General features: G+C 37.3%; 1 protein-coding gene across 2 annotated transcripts in view; it reads left to right on the forward strand.

Moving 5' to 3' along the window:
* prkcha (protein kinase C, eta, a) overlaps nucleotides 1–17,634 on the forward strand; it is a 37,887-nt gene that overhangs the window by 5,881 nt on the left and 14,372 nt on the right. The window contains exons 2-9 of one of the 2 annotated variants that reach the window (XM_008400027.2): nucleotides 5,292–5,355; nucleotides 9,605–9,758; nucleotides 9,876–9,910; nucleotides 9,991–10,073; nucleotides 11,524–11,653; nucleotides 11,731–11,864; nucleotides 11,934–12,068; nucleotides 13,328–13,501. In XM_008400027.2, the coding sequence (XP_008398249.1) occupies nucleotides 5,292–5,355; nucleotides 9,605–9,758; nucleotides 9,876–9,910; nucleotides 9,991–10,073; nucleotides 11,524–11,653; nucleotides 11,731–11,864; nucleotides 11,934–12,068; nucleotides 13,328–13,501 (909 nt within the window). The remainder of the gene's footprint in view (nucleotides 1–5,291; nucleotides 5,356–9,604; nucleotides 9,759–9,875; nucleotides 9,911–9,990; nucleotides 10,074–11,523; nucleotides 11,654–11,730; nucleotides 11,865–11,933; nucleotides 12,069–13,327; nucleotides 13,502–17,634) is intronic. The other variant, XM_008400028.2, reaches the window with a different exon arrangement.

Consider the following 17,634-nt stretch of genomic DNA (forward strand, 5'->3'; position numbering starts at 1 on the left):
TTATGTTTTCTCTTTTTTCAACGTACTTTCGTCCCTCCAGGACCTGAATCCACTGCAGGAGTGTAAGCTGAACCTGTTCAGGCCTGGGGCGGCTGCACTTCTCTCTCTGCAACAGCAAAACTCTCAGGACTGTCTCACATGTGCAACATTTAGACACCAGTGAAGCGCGTCCAGAAAAGCTGCAGAGCTTTGGAAACACAAGCAGAAATGCCTCTCTGAAAGGTTTTACTGTAAAAACTCAAACCAAAGATTAATTTTTCAAACTTAACCGAATGTTTTTCCTTCTTAAATTTCTGAAAAGATAAACACTAACATTTATTACAAGCACATGCACTGCAAAAACAATCTAGTTTTTAGTTCACGTGTCTTGGTACTCTTGAAATAAAACAAAACTAATTTGCAACAAGATAGGAGCCTGTTTTTAAGTAAATAATTCCTTATTATTGGCAACAAAGTTATAGTTCCACTAGCAGATTATTTCACTTATAACAAGACACTTTACCCATGTTATAATCTGCCAGTGGATTTGTACCTTTTCATTCATTTCAAGGAATTACTGACTTAAAAGTTGCTTGTAAGTTAGTTTTCTTATTTCAAATGTACTGAAATATTTAAAATAGAAACTAGACCAAAAATACTTGGTAAAATTTTGTGGGTTATTTTCAGTGTTGGCATGAATTTCATGTAGCAATCAGAAATGCATGGTGCATTTTGCCCCAGCTTTCAGCAGAAAACAGCCCCTAGCTTGAGCTGTGAGACCCTGCTAGTTGTTGGAAATGGTGTGAAACTGGAACTTGGTCTGCAAATGTCTTTCTCACTTCAAGGCCCCAGCGTGAGGTTGTTATCTGCTAGATCTGAACTACGATGGGCTGCGTCTTTTTTTTTTTTTTTTTTGGTGCTTTGTTGTGCAGACGAAGCGCTGGGGCTGGTTCTCTTCGAGGTGCAAGCCTTTACACGCCCACTCTGCTGTTTATCACACTTTTTTCCCACTTGTTGATCATTTTCTCAGAGGCTCACAGCCAAGCGCTTCTCTTCTCTGTTGGCTCTTTTCCAGTTTCTCCCAAACCTCGTGTCCCCCCCCCTCCCCACCCCCCGTCTCCATGCCTATACAAAATCTTACCTAGTTTCTAATGCAAGTATCTTAGTACACTTGAAATCAGACAAAACTAACTCATAAGTAACTTTTCAGCAAGGTAGCATTCTTGTTTTAAGTAAATAATTCCTCAAAGGTGACCTATTAAGCTTCCTAGAACCAGTTAGAATAGGTCTATGTTAATTACATTTTATTGCACAACTTTTAGTCTGCTCAGTTCTGACCGTTTTGAGCTGTTTTAGGGCGTCTTGTCGCTTTAAATCTAAATGTGTTTCTGCTGGCCACGCCCCCAACTCAACATTTACACTCGCATGTGAAAATGGCTGCAAACAGATGCGCAATTGTAGAGGCGTACTCTTTTTTTTAAAGCAATAGTAGAGACTCCAGTAGTGGTATAACTAGCTGACCAAACCTGGCGGAGTTCCACTTGGGTTGCTAGGTAACGGGTGAGCTCCGCAGGGGTTGCTAGGTAACCGCCAGTGGCTGCTGATTACAGATGTAATTCCGTCTGATGTAATTGATTTAGTAATGTTACATTCTGGGAGCTTTTGAAATGGCTCATTTTCCAGACACTAAAAAACATTAACTAATTGCCAAAAACTGTCTGGATGTTTGATTTTAAAGCGTTCACGCCGTTTTTTTGTTTTGGTTTTTTTTCCTTTAAGAGCAAAATGTAAATTTTGAATAATACATCCCCTCTAATATTGCTTTTAACACATTTAGCTCTACCAGCGGCAGATTTTTTCACTTAAAACCAGTGAAACAATCCGTTAGCTGAACTAGTACTTTTTCATCAATATTAAGGAATTTACTTCTAAAAGCTGAAACGTCACTCATAAGTTAGTTTTGTCTTATTTCAAATGTACTAAGATATTTGCTGTAGAAGCTAGACCAAAAATACTTGGTAATATGTTGTGTTTTTGCAGTGCAGCCTCACATTTCCCTGCTGTATCAGAATTTCTCTGACATTTAGACCAAAAGGCCAGCTTCCTTCGCCTCCCGCCTGCAGATGACTCCACCGCTCTGACATCTTTGACTTCCTTAGCTGCTCAACACCTCCGCACTTCACATCGCGTTGCCCCCTCTCTATTGATTCCCCATTAAAGTATTTGTAGGCGCGAGTTGAGAAGCAGCGAATAAACTGAAAGTAGGTTAAAAACGACCCTCAACAATTTCCACCCACCTTCCTCTGTTTTAAAGTTATTTAAAGGTTTCCTCCTCTGTGGTTCGGTTTTACTATAATAGCCGCCTGTAGGCACACAAACTTCAGTTTGGACCTCACCAGCCACAGTAGTTGCGTCATTTTTATTTACTAAATAGAAAAAAGTCACAAATCTCATGTGAATAACCTAAAGATGATAATAATCCGCTACTAACTTATTATTATTGACTCAGTGTAAAGTTGTATCATTACAAAGAAAATGTGAAATTTTAATTTCTTTATTTAAAATTTTTTCATATGCATTGTTTTTTGTTTAAAGATGTATAATATAGGGCTGAAGCGATTAATCATGATTAATCGATTCTTGAAATAATCATCAACTAATTTTGTAATCGATTAATCATTAATTGGAGTGACTATAAGGATGATGTTAATGGTAAAAATATGCGTCCTATTCTACAAATGATCAATCGTTCACTAAAGGAATGTTCTGTTATTGCACTTTAGTCAATAAAATGCTTATTTTCCTATTCAAAAAATGAATTGAATAAATTTTTATTTGCATCATTTCTAATAAAAAAATAGATCAAGTGGTTAGTAAAAAATCTGCAGTGTGTTCCTATTTTTGTTCCGATTAATTGTCCAGATATTCAGTTACTAAAATAAACGTTAGTTGCAGCTCTATGTCTGCATGAATGGTTGGTTGAGGCTTCAGTGCTTATGTTGAAATTATGCAACTTTTGAGGAAAGGCGTAGACTATGTCAGATTATGTCATGGAAATTATGTGAAAGCTTTGGGGTTTTATGAACCAAAGTGACAATAACTCATATAAATAACATAATAAAAAAAAAAATCCAAATAATTTTCTTTCAATATGAAGTTTATAAAACTTTAACACAAACTTCAGGTGTGTTTGGTGAATTTCTGGTTAAAACATCCTTGTTTTCCTTCAGTGAAGTTACTCAGTTACTATGAAGTATCACTACTCTTACCTGAGTAGTGATACTTCATTATAAATTTACTAAAGTAAAAAGTACAGCATTACTCGAGTAAATATGTAGCTACTTACCAGAGTTGGATAGTAACTAACATTAACTCAATTACATTTACTTGAGTTATTTTTTTTGAAAGAAATAAAATAAATAATTACTTTTACTACGCTGTACTTTTTTACTTTTGCTTGAGTAATTTTATTATGAAGTATTTCTGCTCTTGAGTAAAATTTCTGGATTTTCTACCCACTGAATGAAAAACAAACATGTTTTAACCATAAATCCACCAGACACAGACTCACACCTGCAGTTTTTGTTAAAGTTTCATGAGTTTTATATTGAAAGAAACTAATTTGGAAATTATTTATTTAGCCTGATTTTGTTATTTTTAGTTACTTATATGAATTATTGTCATTTTTGTTCTTAAATTACCAAAATTTCCACTTAATTTTATAACTTATTCCGTCTGATGATGTCATTTTTAACCGTGAAATGACTGATAAATCGATCAGTTAGTCAGTACTTGAGTTGACTTTTTACCAAATACTTTTTTTACCCTTAACTGAGTGAAAATATGTTGAAGTATTTGCTGCTTTTACTTGGTTACTCTGAGCATGTCTGGGTAATGGGCTGGGGTTGCTAGGTAACCGGCTAGGGTTGCTAGGTAACAGGGCAATGCTACATTCTGGAGGTTTCTGAGACATAAAACATTAACTAATAGCTAAAAAAACATACTTGAGTATAATTTTTGGCTGCTCCATCTGTGTCTGAGGGGTTAGTTGGTTTTCACCCAGTAGCAGGTTAATATGTTTGTTCAGTCTGAATGTTTTCCACCTGAATCAGAGGGAGATAAAAACATAAGCTGCCTGGCTCATTGCTCAGGCCAAGGAGCGGTGAACATCGCCAACCCGCCTACCAGACGAGGCCGGGCCCAGAAACCGGCCCGCATGGCTGAAGCTGTTCAGGGTGGAAGTCTGATCCCTGTCTAGACTCAGGAAGTGACTGAAAACAGGAGCAGGGATCTCTAAGCTGAAGTGAAAACACGTTTTTACATTAAGCCTGTCGGTTGCCTTCATGCTCCACATGGCTCTGTTTGTGCCCTGTCAGGTTTTTCCAGGAAGGGTGTATCGAACATAAATAGATCTTACTTCGGTGACCCGAGTTTCCACTCGGTGGTTTCGGCAGGAAGTTTCTGTTCCCCCGCCTGCCTGTCAAGCAGACAGGCGGTGTCCATCTTTAAAAGTTTCTGTGATGTTTGGGTTTTGCAGCTTGTGAAATAAGTTGCGACTCGACCGGCCGGGCCCGTCGGACCGCCTTCCTGTAAAGCCCGTCAGATTCTTTCAGTGTTATGTAGCCTGAAAGGAATGAAAGCTATGCTCTGGGTAGAGTCGCCAAATATTGCACTCAAGTAAGAGTACAATTAAAAAACAAAATCTTACCAAGTGTTTCTGGGTTTAGTTTCTGGTTTAGTTCAAACTTTTCACCATGATGGTCAAAATTGTTAAGTTGAAAACACAAAAATCTAAACTTTTTTTTTCAATATAAAATTTTTAAAACAAGCTTTTGGTGCCTTTTTATTTTTAGTTGCTCAATAATAAACTAAACAATTTCATAGAAGTGGATGTGTTTCATTGTAGAAATTATTGTTTACTCACATGAAAAACAATCATTAATGCTTTTCTAGTTACTCCAAAATTAAGCTGTTTTATTTTTTAAAGATATTTATTTATTTTTTAAAAATGTTGAAAGTGTTCATCATCTGTATCAACCACTAATGCTTGTAGAGCAGATTTGTTCCCTTTTGGCCGCCCAAAGTCCTTCAGAGGGATGCTAATGGCATCTTGAAGCATTAGCATTAGCATTAGCATTCTGTCTCTGCTATTGTCACTGATTGACTCGTTTTTCTAGAGAACATAAAATCTTTGTTGTAAATTAAATACCTTCTGATAATAAATTCTTCTGTAGTCGGGCCAAATGTTAATTTTGTGTTTCCGTTTCCTTCTGGCGCGTTCATAAATAACAAAGTTGTTTGTGTGTCTGCAGATGGACTTGGAGCCAGAAGGCAAGGTTTACGTCCTGATTACGCTCACCGGATCCTTCACCGACGGTAGGGCGATGACTTTACTTCTTATTTTTGACGTCACGGTGAGCATCTTCTGAATGCATTCATGCAGGCGCCACTGTGTGACTCTGTTAGCTGAGAACCAGCATGTGTCAGCTGAGAGCTAGCATGTGTCAGCTGTCAGCTAGCTTTCCACAACACTACGAAGCTTTTGCACACAAACTGAATTGACTTGGTCATCATGAAACAGCGTTTTGCATCAGAGGGGTGGAAGGGACTTGCTGCCATGATAAAGGAGAAGTTGAGGCTGCATGCTGATCTGTTGCACCATGTCTCTGGGTTATTATTTCATACTTACTAAGCTTCTGTGTTCAGCCGATGCCTTGCTTGGTTTGAACTTTAAAAAAATAAACTACATTTAAAGTGTCCTAAAAATATCTAATAAACATATTGCAGGTTTAAAAATAATTTTAGCCCAATGAGCCAGGCTTGCTTTCTTATTTCTTCAACCATTTCTGAAGGTCTTTTGTTGTTTAATTCTTGAATTTTAGAATATTTTTCATGCATTTTCTTACATATTAACATATTGTGAAGTGTACGCTTTCAAAATTAGAAAAATGAACTACTGGTGGGAAAAAAAAGAAGTAGTGCCAGGCTTTAAAAAGAATAGCTAGTTACCGTAAATGAGCAGAATCTATTTATGTACGGCTACTGATGCAAAGACCATCTGATGCAATAAATCGACCTTTGTGCTGGAAATGTCAGCATCTTTAAATGAGACCTTTATTAAAATTAAAATTTTGAAAATTTTTATCTATTTAAGTCTTAACTTCTTCTAAAAACCTCCTAAATGCTTAAAAAACTTGTCCAGATGTTTTTTGGCAATAAATTAATGTTTTATGTTGTCCCAAGAACCTCCGGAAAGTAATGCAACACTGCACTGTTACCTAGCAACCAAAACTGAGCTGCAACGCGTTTGGTCAGCTGACTTTATTGCTGTATGCGCCGTACAATGGCTGCTGGAGAAGGCACATTTTTATTGTTGTTGACTTATCATCCAGAAACCACTTGTTACATTCTTGTTGGTTGTGCAGGAGGCTCCACTTCTGCTTTTCAAAGATGTACGGTTGTATAATTGTGCATTTGGTAGCAGCCATTTTCATGTGCGAGTGTAAACGTTGAGTTAGGGGCGCGGCCAGCAGCAGCTTATTTGGATTAAAGAGACAAGATGCCCTAAAACGGATAAAAACACAGAACTGAGCCGACTAAAATCTCATTATTTAGGATGATTTTGTGTGAAAAATGTAATGAACATGTTTTGTAATAAATTATGTAGGTAAAAAAAACAATCTCAAATGACATGCAAAATTTTTTCTGAGTGTTTCGCAGCTATAAAAATGTTCCTTACACGTTGGTAAGCGTAAGGGAGTTTGCTTATGCTGAAATTAACACTCTTCAGAGTATCGCAGCTTTTATTCGCAGGCCAGCGTGTGGGCTCAGCCTGCAAGTTTCCATAGCTCATGTGGTTTTCTTCTCTCTGCTGTACTTACACAACTCATTGCTTAGTGGAAGAAATGCAAATATTAAAGAAACCATGCAAGTCAAACAATTCACACGTACTTAAAGTTCTCTTCACCAAACGATGCATTTTATTGTTTTACCTGAATCCCTTCACTGTTTGGAACCAGCTGAAGATGTCCAGGTGGAACCTGACATGTCATGAAAGCAAAACGTTGTCACTCCTAGTCTACAAGTTTATCGTAAATTGCTGCTGAAGTTATTCAACAAAAAAAATGTTTCATTTTATTAATTAAAACTCTTTAAAATGGAGTTAAAACGCTCTTCTTCAGCATTAACACAAAGTTGGATTAGCTTTATTATGGCTCTAAATGGCGGTCTCTTATTTTAAGTTTAAATAGGTCAGAACACCGCGAACAGAACTGATTATGTTTCATCTATAAACAACATTTACGACTCGGTTCTTTGACCCGGTTTGTGTCCAACATCAACAACACCTAACAGTTGTTTAACCTCAACTTTCCAGTCCCACATGTGACCAGGAAGTATTTAAAAAACACTACTTAATGTTTAAAACGGCGAAAATAAATTAAGGCGGTAATTTTAATGAAGTCTAATCAAACTCATGATCTGTAGCTTTTTATGTGGCCCTCAAGACTCAAAGTTACATCAGTGATTCCCCACTGTTTATCAAAATCTGAAAAATTCACACAAAATCTACAGATTTCTGATTTCACTGAAATTGTTTCTCAAAATGGGCCACAAACATTGGGTTTCAGTGATGACTGCCTCAGCCTTGATGTCAAGTTATATCTGCGACCAGTACGGTGATTAATAAAAAGCCATATTTAGTATCATATATTGTAAAAAGTTCTTACAATTATTTCTAAATTAGCACCACAAAATCTGTGATTTTTTATTACGAAATCAACTCAAAGACAATCATGAAATCTTGGAAAGACTGATGAGTAGAAAAGATGTTCAATATTATTTAATTTAAAGAAACACTATTTATAGATATTTTAGCAAATAACTGGGTTTTATCAACACATTCTGTCACAACCGGCCGTTTAAGAACATTCAGATTTTAGCTTTGGCCCAAAATGAAAATGACTTTGACTCCCTGCTTTAGGGGATGATCACAGATTAACTATAAGTGACAAAAATAATATAAATTTCACTTCCATTCAGTCATTAAACATTAAAAATGTGCATAAATGAGAGGAAAACGTGGCACACCTGATCATGACTTGGTGGAATAAGTTCCCAATATTTCAGAATGGGAGCGGATCAAAAGCAAAATAAAAATGTATTTAAACGTTTTGCACTGAAATGTTCAAAATGTTTTACTAATGGTGGAAAAATGTAGAATGTTGCACTCAGTCTGTGTGTTTCAGCTCTGGCCTGAAAATGTTGTAGTTAATCAGTTAATGCATGATAAATTAAAAAGAAATCGATCATTTCCATTCTGATTATTAATACCTTCTAGTGGACTATCCTGTTTATGGACTTCAGAATCCATTTTATTTACAGTTTCTGTGATGCCTGGTTTTTATTTCTGTTTTATTTGTTGTTTTACTTTGGATATTTAAAATATCTTCCAGTTTATTGGTGCTTCACAAGGCGAACCTGCAGTTTTATGCCATTATAAATATATCACTGGAAAATAGTCTTAAAACAACGATATAGTCATTTACACTGACATGCTAGTTACTGTTAAACAGCTGTGTAGGATCCAAAAATAATAAAACACATTAAAAAATAAATATGACATAGATGGGAGTTCGCGGTGCGTTAGTGGGAAACCGAATCCTCATATGACGGCTGTCTGATTATTGTTTAGTTTATTTATATTTTAGGAAGTTGGTGCACAGTTGGAGCTTTACTGAACAATCCTAAATCCAAACAAGCAACAACACAAAGCAGAACTTTTTCACTGAACTACAAATCAACCCGTTTCTATGGCTGTGAGACACTAAAAGGTGACCTACTGTGCTTCCTTGAACATGAGCGATTATATTGTGCAAAAAATGTACAAAATAAATTTTTTTCACATTTTTTGCACAAAATCATTCTGATATAGTGAGATTTTAGTCTGATCAGTTCAGAATGAGCTGCTTTAGTGCATCTTGTCATTTTAAATCCAAACTAACTGCAGCTGGAATCGCCAAGCTCAACTCGACGTTTAGCCATGAAAATGGCTGCAAACAGATGTGCTATTATACAACCGTACATCTTTGAAAATCAGTAGTAGAGCCTCCTGCACAACCATCAAGGATGCAGCAAGTGGCTTCTGGATGGAAAGTCAACAACAAAAAACACTTTTCCTTTCCAGCAGCCATTGCACAGTGACATATTATTGTCACTTTGGTCCTTAAATACCAACATTTCCAATTGACTTCATATTTTGGTCCATCTGATGATGTAATTTTGAAATATTAAATGATAATTTGATCAGTTAACCAGTACTTGAGTAGACATTTTACTAAGTACTTTTTTACTTGAGTAAAACTTTTGGCGACTCTACCCACCTGTGGGTGACGGGCTGGGGTTGCTAGGTTACGCGCAGTGTTGCATTGCATTCCAAAGGTTTTTATAGACAACATAAAACATTAAATAATTGCTAAAAAAAAAAACGGGGGGATTTTTTTATAAGCAGTAGAGACCAAAATGGAAATACAAAAACATGCTAAAGGTGAATTTTCCCCCTTTAAAGATGGCGTTTCGAAGCGTTTTCCATTATTTGATCCCAAACGATCCGCCGGTCTCGTTGCAGATGTCGCTGTAATGAAGGAAAACACCCACAAGCAGTTTACGAGGGAGCGGCAGGGCGCCGTGAGGCGACGGATCCACCAGGTCAACGGGCACAAGTTCATGTCCACTTACCTCCGTCAGCCCACCTTCTGCTTCCACTGCAAGGAGTTCATCTGGTGAGTCCGACCTGCCGGAACCGAGCCGTAGCCGAGTCGGAACCGAGTCGGAACCGAGTCGGAACCGAGCCGAAATTGTCTGGAGGAGAACTGACTGTTTCCTCTCCTCTTTTGCAGGGGTGTGTTCGGAAAACAAGGTTACCAGTGTCAAGGTGTGCAGGCCGGCTGTCCTCTTTGTTCGCCTGTTGGTCATCTGCTGCAGAGGCGACTGTAACCCTGTGTGTGTTTTCAGTGTGTACGTGTGTGGTTCACAAGCGGTGCCACCAGCTGGTTGTCACTGTGTGTCCACGCATGAAGAGATCAACCAAAGAGAAGGTAACGCCTGCTTGTTTCTGCCTCTTGTCTCTTCATTTTCACACAACTTTAAGGAACTTTTTGCGTTAATTCAGAAAGGCCTAAAATAGCAGCCCACTCGCACACATGCAAGTTCACCCACTCAGCACCTGCAGAGATCAGCAGCGTTTACAGCTTCCTGTTTCTGTCTGAGTCGACCACTGAGCCAGAACGACGCACTTTGCTAAACTTTCCCACGTGAGCTGCTCATGTATTTACATCTCTACAGATACTCACTACTGATCTGCATTTTGTACAAAAGCAAAAGTTTCTCCGGTTTTTGGTTAATCCTGAGCAAATGAAGCAAAGACACAAAGACTGTTAAATATTAAATGACAAGTAGCACCATAAAAGGCATTCATCAGAGAAAGGAAGAAGGAAACAGAAGTAGAAGGAAAGAAAACATGTTGAAGAATGCTGATGAAACACCAAACTTTGCATAAGCCAAAAAGTAGTGATAGCAAAGTCTGCAGAGTGTCAGAAGTGGAGTTTTAAATGCCGATGTATCAAATTAGGATGAGGAAGTTCAGAGAAATATTATCTGAGAGCAGCAGCCTGAACACCCATCAAACCGGCACCATCCCCAGTAATTTAAACGCTCGTTTAAATTATTTAAATTATTACACATTTAAACCAGGAGTCCCAACACACTTAAAACTCAATATTTACATACAGTTCTTGTTCTTTCACATTAAATTAAACTATTTCTTATGTGTTAAGTCAGTGAGGATTGCCAAACTTCTTTCTGTTTGATAAATGATCTAATTAGGAGAGATTTTTCTACAGAGTTGTTTTATGACTTTCTTCAAAATAAAAGTGTTATGCTTTTATAAACATCTACAAAATCCAAGATGTCGTTCACATCATTTGCTTTAAAGACTCAAACGCGCTACTTCTTCATGTGACATGGAAAACCATTAGCAGGAAGACAGATGCAGACTTTCATAACCTTGGTTCATCCTTGGGCAAAATTTGATGCTTGTTGTTGCAAAATGTGTGAATCTAACCCAGAACAAAGCAAAACTTTGTGAAGATGCTGATGACAGCTGGTAAGAGCCGTTATCCGTACCGATAGGAACTGAAAGGAAGAAGATCTGGAAAACACGTCTTCAGAGGCCTTTTATTTTAGGAGAAACAAAATGTTTAGTGTTTTCCCCCCAAATGTGGAAAGGTTTTAGACACCATCTCCACTGGCTGTATCATGTTAGGCAAACTTGTTTGCTGATGCAACTCGGAAGATGGATTAAGCAAAGAACACGTTGTGGTTGTTTCAATGAAAACCTCAAGACATCAGTCAGCTTTGTTGCATTTTCTCGTTTCAAGTTCACAGAGCTAAATTAGCTCCAAAGTGTTTTTCTGCTTGTCTAACTGACTTTATTTAACTAATCTGACCTGTACTGATTAATTTACTGTCTCCATTGTGTTCTTACAGGATGCAACTCAAGGTTTCAGCATCAACGTCCCTCACAAGTTCAGCACTCACACCTACAAGTCTCCCACCTTCTGTGACCACTGTGGTTCGCTGCTGTGGGGAATAGTTCGCCAGGGCCTGCACTGCAAAAGTACAGCAAACCTAAAAGTCGGGATCTCGTTTATCTTTTGGTTTGTCTAATTCATATATTTATCCTCCTGTTTTCAGTTTGTAAAATGAATGTTCACATCCGCTGCAAAGGCAACGTCGCCCCAAGCTGCGGCGTCAACAGCGTGGAGCTGGCTAACAAGCTAGCAGAGATGGGTCTGCAGGCCGGAGGACTCTCCAAGCGAAACACGATGGTAAAAAGACTTTTCTCACGTTACTCTGGGTGACCGCTGGATCTCTGTGAACGTGTCGACCTTTTCCAGCAGGTTAAAGAGCCGAGGAGGCAGCCGTCCGAGAGAACGGAGAGTACGACCACAGAGGCTCAGCCGGAGACCCCGCGGCTGGGGATCTCAGATTTTACCTTCCTTCAGGTTCTTGGCAAAGGAAGCTTCGGCAAGGTGGGAGCGACTGCGAGCGATATGGGAGAAACAGCCATAGCTTTTATGATGGAACAGGTTTCTTTCACAAATATAAACGGATCATTGTTTCATTGCCCACAACAACATATTTTTATGGGTTCTGCATGTATATTTTTAGCCAGTATTCATGCTGAGTGGATATTTCAAGGCTCCACATAATCGCCAGAGTTAGATCTGCAGCTGCAATAAAGTTTGCACTGAAGTCTTATTGGATGTGATTGTTTAATACTGTAAGAAAGCAAACATGCTGAGGTTGTGCTTTTCTTATTGATGCTTTATTTGCAGTTATGTCACAGGGTTCAAAGAATTAATCAGATTAATTGGTTGTTGAGATAATCATTAACTGGAGCATACAGACTCTTGAAAAAGACTGTTTGCTAAAAGAACAACATATTCAGAGTAGTAATAAAACCAAAACTGTATAAAATAAATGTAGATTTCTCATTTGAAATAAAAAATACCTCAGTCTATAAATATGTTTTAGTATTTTAAATGCAAAATGTATTTTCATGGTTCAGTTTTTCCTTAATTACTGCGCTGAGTATGTTACTCTGTCAGCAAAGGGCCTTTTTAGAGTCTGTTATGATTATTTGATTAATAATTGGTCGACAATTATTTTAATAATCAATTAATCATAATGAATCAGAAATAGTCTGATTAATCAGAATAATGTTTTAGTCCTAATAAAGTGTAATATAAAACAACTGTTACTCAAACTAATTATTGAAACTAAATTAGTTTTAATAATTGATTCATCACGATTAATTCGATTAATCGTTTCAGCGCTAAGAAAGTGTAATAGCAATAACAAAAATATATAGTTATTTTGCCCCAACAAAGTTGTTTTTTTAAATCTAAAGATTAATTATAATTACTCAAAGTTGCTTACAGTAACTAGAAATCCAATAAAATTAAACTGATTGACCAGATAAGACAGAGAATTTGTTTGATTCATATAAATACTGTAAACATGTTAACGATTAATCGCTATCTGATACTCCAGTTAATGATTAATCGATTACCAAAGCAGTGGACATTTGTTCCTATCATCTATTAATCGTTTCATCGCTAATGAAGCGTAATATCAATAAAAATAATATATATTTATTTTGCCCCAACAAAATCGTCTTTTTAAATCTTAATAAGTTTAATTATAATTGCTCAAAGCTGCTGACTGTATCCAGCAGTTGAGAAACTGCCTGTTTCATGTGTGTACTGTAATTACGTGGTTTCTGCAGGTGATGCTGGCGAAACTAAACAGCAAAGATCACGTCTTCGCCATCAAGGTGCTGAAGAAGGACATCATCCTGCAGGACGACGACGTGGAGTGCACCATGACGGAGAAGCGGGTTCTGTCTCTGGCCCGCTGCCACCCGTACCTCACGCAGCTCTACTGCTGTTTCCAAACACCGGTCAGTGACGCATGAACACACTCGGTCTGTGAAGGAATCCTCCTGGTTTAGATCTGTAATACTTTATTTTTACAAAGACCATAAACATCGCTCTTCCAAAAACACCAAAGTTATTTTATTACCTGTGGCAACATTATTTTTAGGGGGATTTTTTTGCCGCATGTATGCATATTTCAAGGCTTCACAGAAATGCTTTTTATATAGCTTTATGTTAATAGTTTGTACTAAAGTCTTATTAAATATGATTGTTTAATACTATGAGAAAGTAAACATGCTCAGCTTGTGCTTTTCTTATTCATGCTTCTTTTGCATATGTTCTTTTTTAGGGCTAGAACGATTAATTGGGTTAATCGTGATTAATCAATTGTTGAAAAAATCATCAACTAATTTAGTAGTCAATTAATTGGAGTGTCAGAATCTAAAAAGGGCCTAAAGAACAACATATTCAGAGAAATAATAAAGTCAAAACTGTACAAAATAATATATATATTTTGCATTTAAGATAAAAAGAAAATCCTGGTCTGTATTTATGATTTACCCAGAAATCCTCAAGTAGCAGTTTTAGCTTCACCTGTTTCAAATTCACTAAACAAATGTTACATTATTGCATTTTAGGCAATAAAACGTTTATTTTTTTAAAAGGATTTTAATTATTTGTTTAATTACATCTTTAGATGTATTTTTAATATATAAAAAAAGGCTTAAGTGGTTAAGTGAAAAATCTGCAGAAAGAGCCATTTTATCTGATCAATCGATTAATCATCAGAATTAGGCCTGTCGCGATAAACGATAAATCAATTAATCGGACGATAAATTAAACCTATCGACCTCATTTTAATTATGTCTTTATCGTCTCTTCCGGCCTTTTTTCTTTCTCTTGATGACACTGAATAAAAAAAGGTTCAGCTCCGGTGCTCTCCACTGACCCTCCCTTCCTCATTTCCTTAGTCTAATGTCCAGCGCACACGACATGAGTTGTCGCCGACTGTCGGCCCATTTTCAAACCTGAGAGACACATTAGCCGACAGAAATCCTAGGTACAGTATAACGGTTCGATCGGGTTCGTCGTGCCGTGTGGTGTCCAGCCACATGGGCACAAAATAACGGCTACAAGTCCAGTTAACTAATTTTAAAACCAGGCATTAATCAATGCTTTACTAGAATCTACCTGTGATGCATGTGGCTAGAATCAGCGTAAAGTCCTGACTGAATGAAAATCATTATAACCTATTTATGTCACGTTAACGAAGAACAGCTGAAAACCTACCGGGTTTATTAACTGCGGTAGCAATTTGGCTCCAACTCCTCTCTTTGTCATTTCTATATTCTTTGCACGAAATGTTGAATAGATATTAATGTTGTTTCCACATATCATCTTCAATGTCCGCTGGACTTCGTGTTGCGCCGTGTCAGCTGTTTGGGATTCCCCTCCGTAATTTCCCCTCAGAAAGCGCGGAGGAGAATCCGCGCTTTCTGATTGGCTACCTGTCACATTCAACAGACATTTTATTTTTGTTTTTTGTTGTTTTATTTATTTAGTTTATGAGTTCCAGTGTTACGTGTTATTTTGAAAATAAATATCAGGAAATCGCATGTATTATTAGTCATTTCCATTAAATCAGTGTCAAAAGGTCTTGAAACAATATTATTGTTTATCACAATAATTTTTTAGACAATTAATCGTCCAGCAAAATTTGTTATCATGACAGGCCTAGTCAGAATAATCGATTTCTAAAATAATTATTCGCCACCCTAATCTATTTTCACTTCTGATGTATTTCCAGCATTGTACACAAAAATACTTGTGTACAATGTATTGATCATCTGTCTTCCTTCCCAGAAGAGAGACAGATCATCTGCATAAAGTTAAAGGTTTTAGCCCAATTACTCGATCAATCACCTGAATAATTGATTACTAAAATAATCACTACTTGCAACCCTAACTGATTTGCATATTTAAACATATTTCTAATATTTCATAAAAAAGACTAAAGTGGTTAAATGAATAACAGATTACTAAAATACCAGCCAGTGAATCACAAACACACAGTCTGTGAAGGAATGCTCCTCCTGATTTAATCCTGATTCATCCAGCCGTCTGGACGTTAATGTCATGTAACTCGTGTAAACACATTTTTTGTTTGCTCAGCTGAGGTTTTCAGGCTGGTGTCAAGCGATGACGCAGCGACACTGCTAATGGCTGTGAGATTAATCACCTGTAGGCGGGAACAACACCGCCGCTGTTGCAGCTCATGCACCAGAACGCTTCCTTGTTTTCAGGAAATTTGAATTTTCAGGTCATTCTGCGGGTTTAATTATGGATCTGTCGCTCCTGCCAGGGATTAATTATTCTGTGTTGGCAGATAAATACAGGAGTGTGTCGAAGTTTTTAATGGATTTCCTGTTCAGAGTCTGTTTAAGCTGGTAGCTCCCAGTTACTGGTTAGGAGAGGCAGGAAGAAAATGGGACGGAAGAGAGAGAATATGAAAGAGAGAATGAAGAAGGAATTAATGAAAGAAAGGAAGGGTGAAAGAAAGGAGGAAGGAAGAAAAGAGAATCAAGATTTAAAGAAAGAACTGAGGAAGCAAGAATAAGGAGAGAAGGAATATAGAAGGAAAGGGAAAAGGAGAGAGAGAAATGAGGAAGGAAGGAAAGAGAGAAAGAAAAGAAGTCAAAGAGTTTCTGCAGAACGCTGATGTTGGGGAAAACAGACAAGAAGTACTGATGGCAAACTGCAGCTTTTAGTTTGAAGTTGTGATTTAGAAGATTTATCAGACGAGGACGAATTTAAGATAAATAATTCAGTAGGAGCTTGAAGACCTAGCAAACCAGCACCATACTCAGTAATTTAAACGTGATTCAAACATTCTTACCTGAGCTGTGAACACTGTATTTACATACACTTAAAAAAAGACGCCTTATAACCCTTTTTCTTTCTGTTTCATGTTAAATTAAGCTAAACTTTTCCTGTTTTAGATCAGTTAGAATCGCCAAAATAATTTAAATCTGCTGAATGATAGATGGAGAAATTTTTGTGTTAAAAATATATGCTGAAAGAAGGAAAATAAAACAAAGCGTGGATGTTTTGTGATGTTAATATGTTATTAATGAAATAAATTAATAAATAACAGATTTTGCACAAATTCCAGTGGTTCAGAGCCTAAAAGAAAATCCTCCCATCTTTTAAAAATACAAAGCAGTTAAAAAATCTGAACTGGTTCCTTGATGTGGGATTTCCAGCTCAGGCGTGTCCCGTCTCATTCCCATCGGCTACTGTTTGCTGACGCCATTGTGATTACAGATTAGATAAAACACAAAGAATTACAGAAATCCAAATGACGTCTATAAGCAGGAATGACTGTCTTAAAGTCTTGTAATGAACGTAGGCCTTCACGTCACTTTAACTCAGTGAAATCATATTTTTAGTTTCTAGGTGTAATTTCCTCAACTGGTCAGCAGGTGGCAGCAGATTTCCAGACTTTAATCTGACAGAATGACTCAGAAGAAGCCGGGTTTAGACACAGGATGCCCATAATCTGCTCTAGATGCTCAAATCATTCCTGACCTACTTCTTCTTTCTGGGAAGAATTGATCTGATGGTGCGACTGGTTCTCAGTTTATTCTGCATTTCTTCGCTATCAGCTCTTTCCTGGAAATCACCGCAGACGCTGTCAAGCATTGTTGTGAAGTCACCTTGTGCAAAAGGTGTTAAATTATCGCAGATGTTGATTTTAGTCTGGCGTCTACGTAAGTGCTGCTGTGGAAAGAGAAGCGGAGGAAATGAGTAAGGCTTGTGGTTACGTCTGTAGAGGCGGACACAGGTGTATTTTTAATTCTCCACTTAGTCTCCAATGTAGCGGTTTAAAATTTAAAATTTTAAAATTAAAATTCTCTGAATAAATGATGCAACTTTTCATTGGAAGTACAATGTAAAAGGTGCTTCGTATTTTATTTTCTAATAGACCTGCAGCTTATTAGTGGCACAAAAATACATTTAACTCAAATGTTTATTGCATTTGCTACGACTGAACCAAAGAAGTGCAAGATTGTGACGTTTCTCTCTAGAAAGAGCTGGAAGGTTTCATTTTACCTGCATCTCCTACATGGTTCGTAGAAAACAAAACATTTTAGAG

The sequence above is a fragment of the Poecilia reticulata genome, linkage group LG22 (genome assembly GCF_000633615.1).
Source record: "Poecilia reticulata strain Guanapo linkage group LG22, Guppy_female_1.0+MT, whole genome shotgun sequence".
NCBI lineage: Eukaryota > Metazoa > Chordata > Actinopteri > Cyprinodontiformes > Poeciliidae > Poecilia > Poecilia reticulata.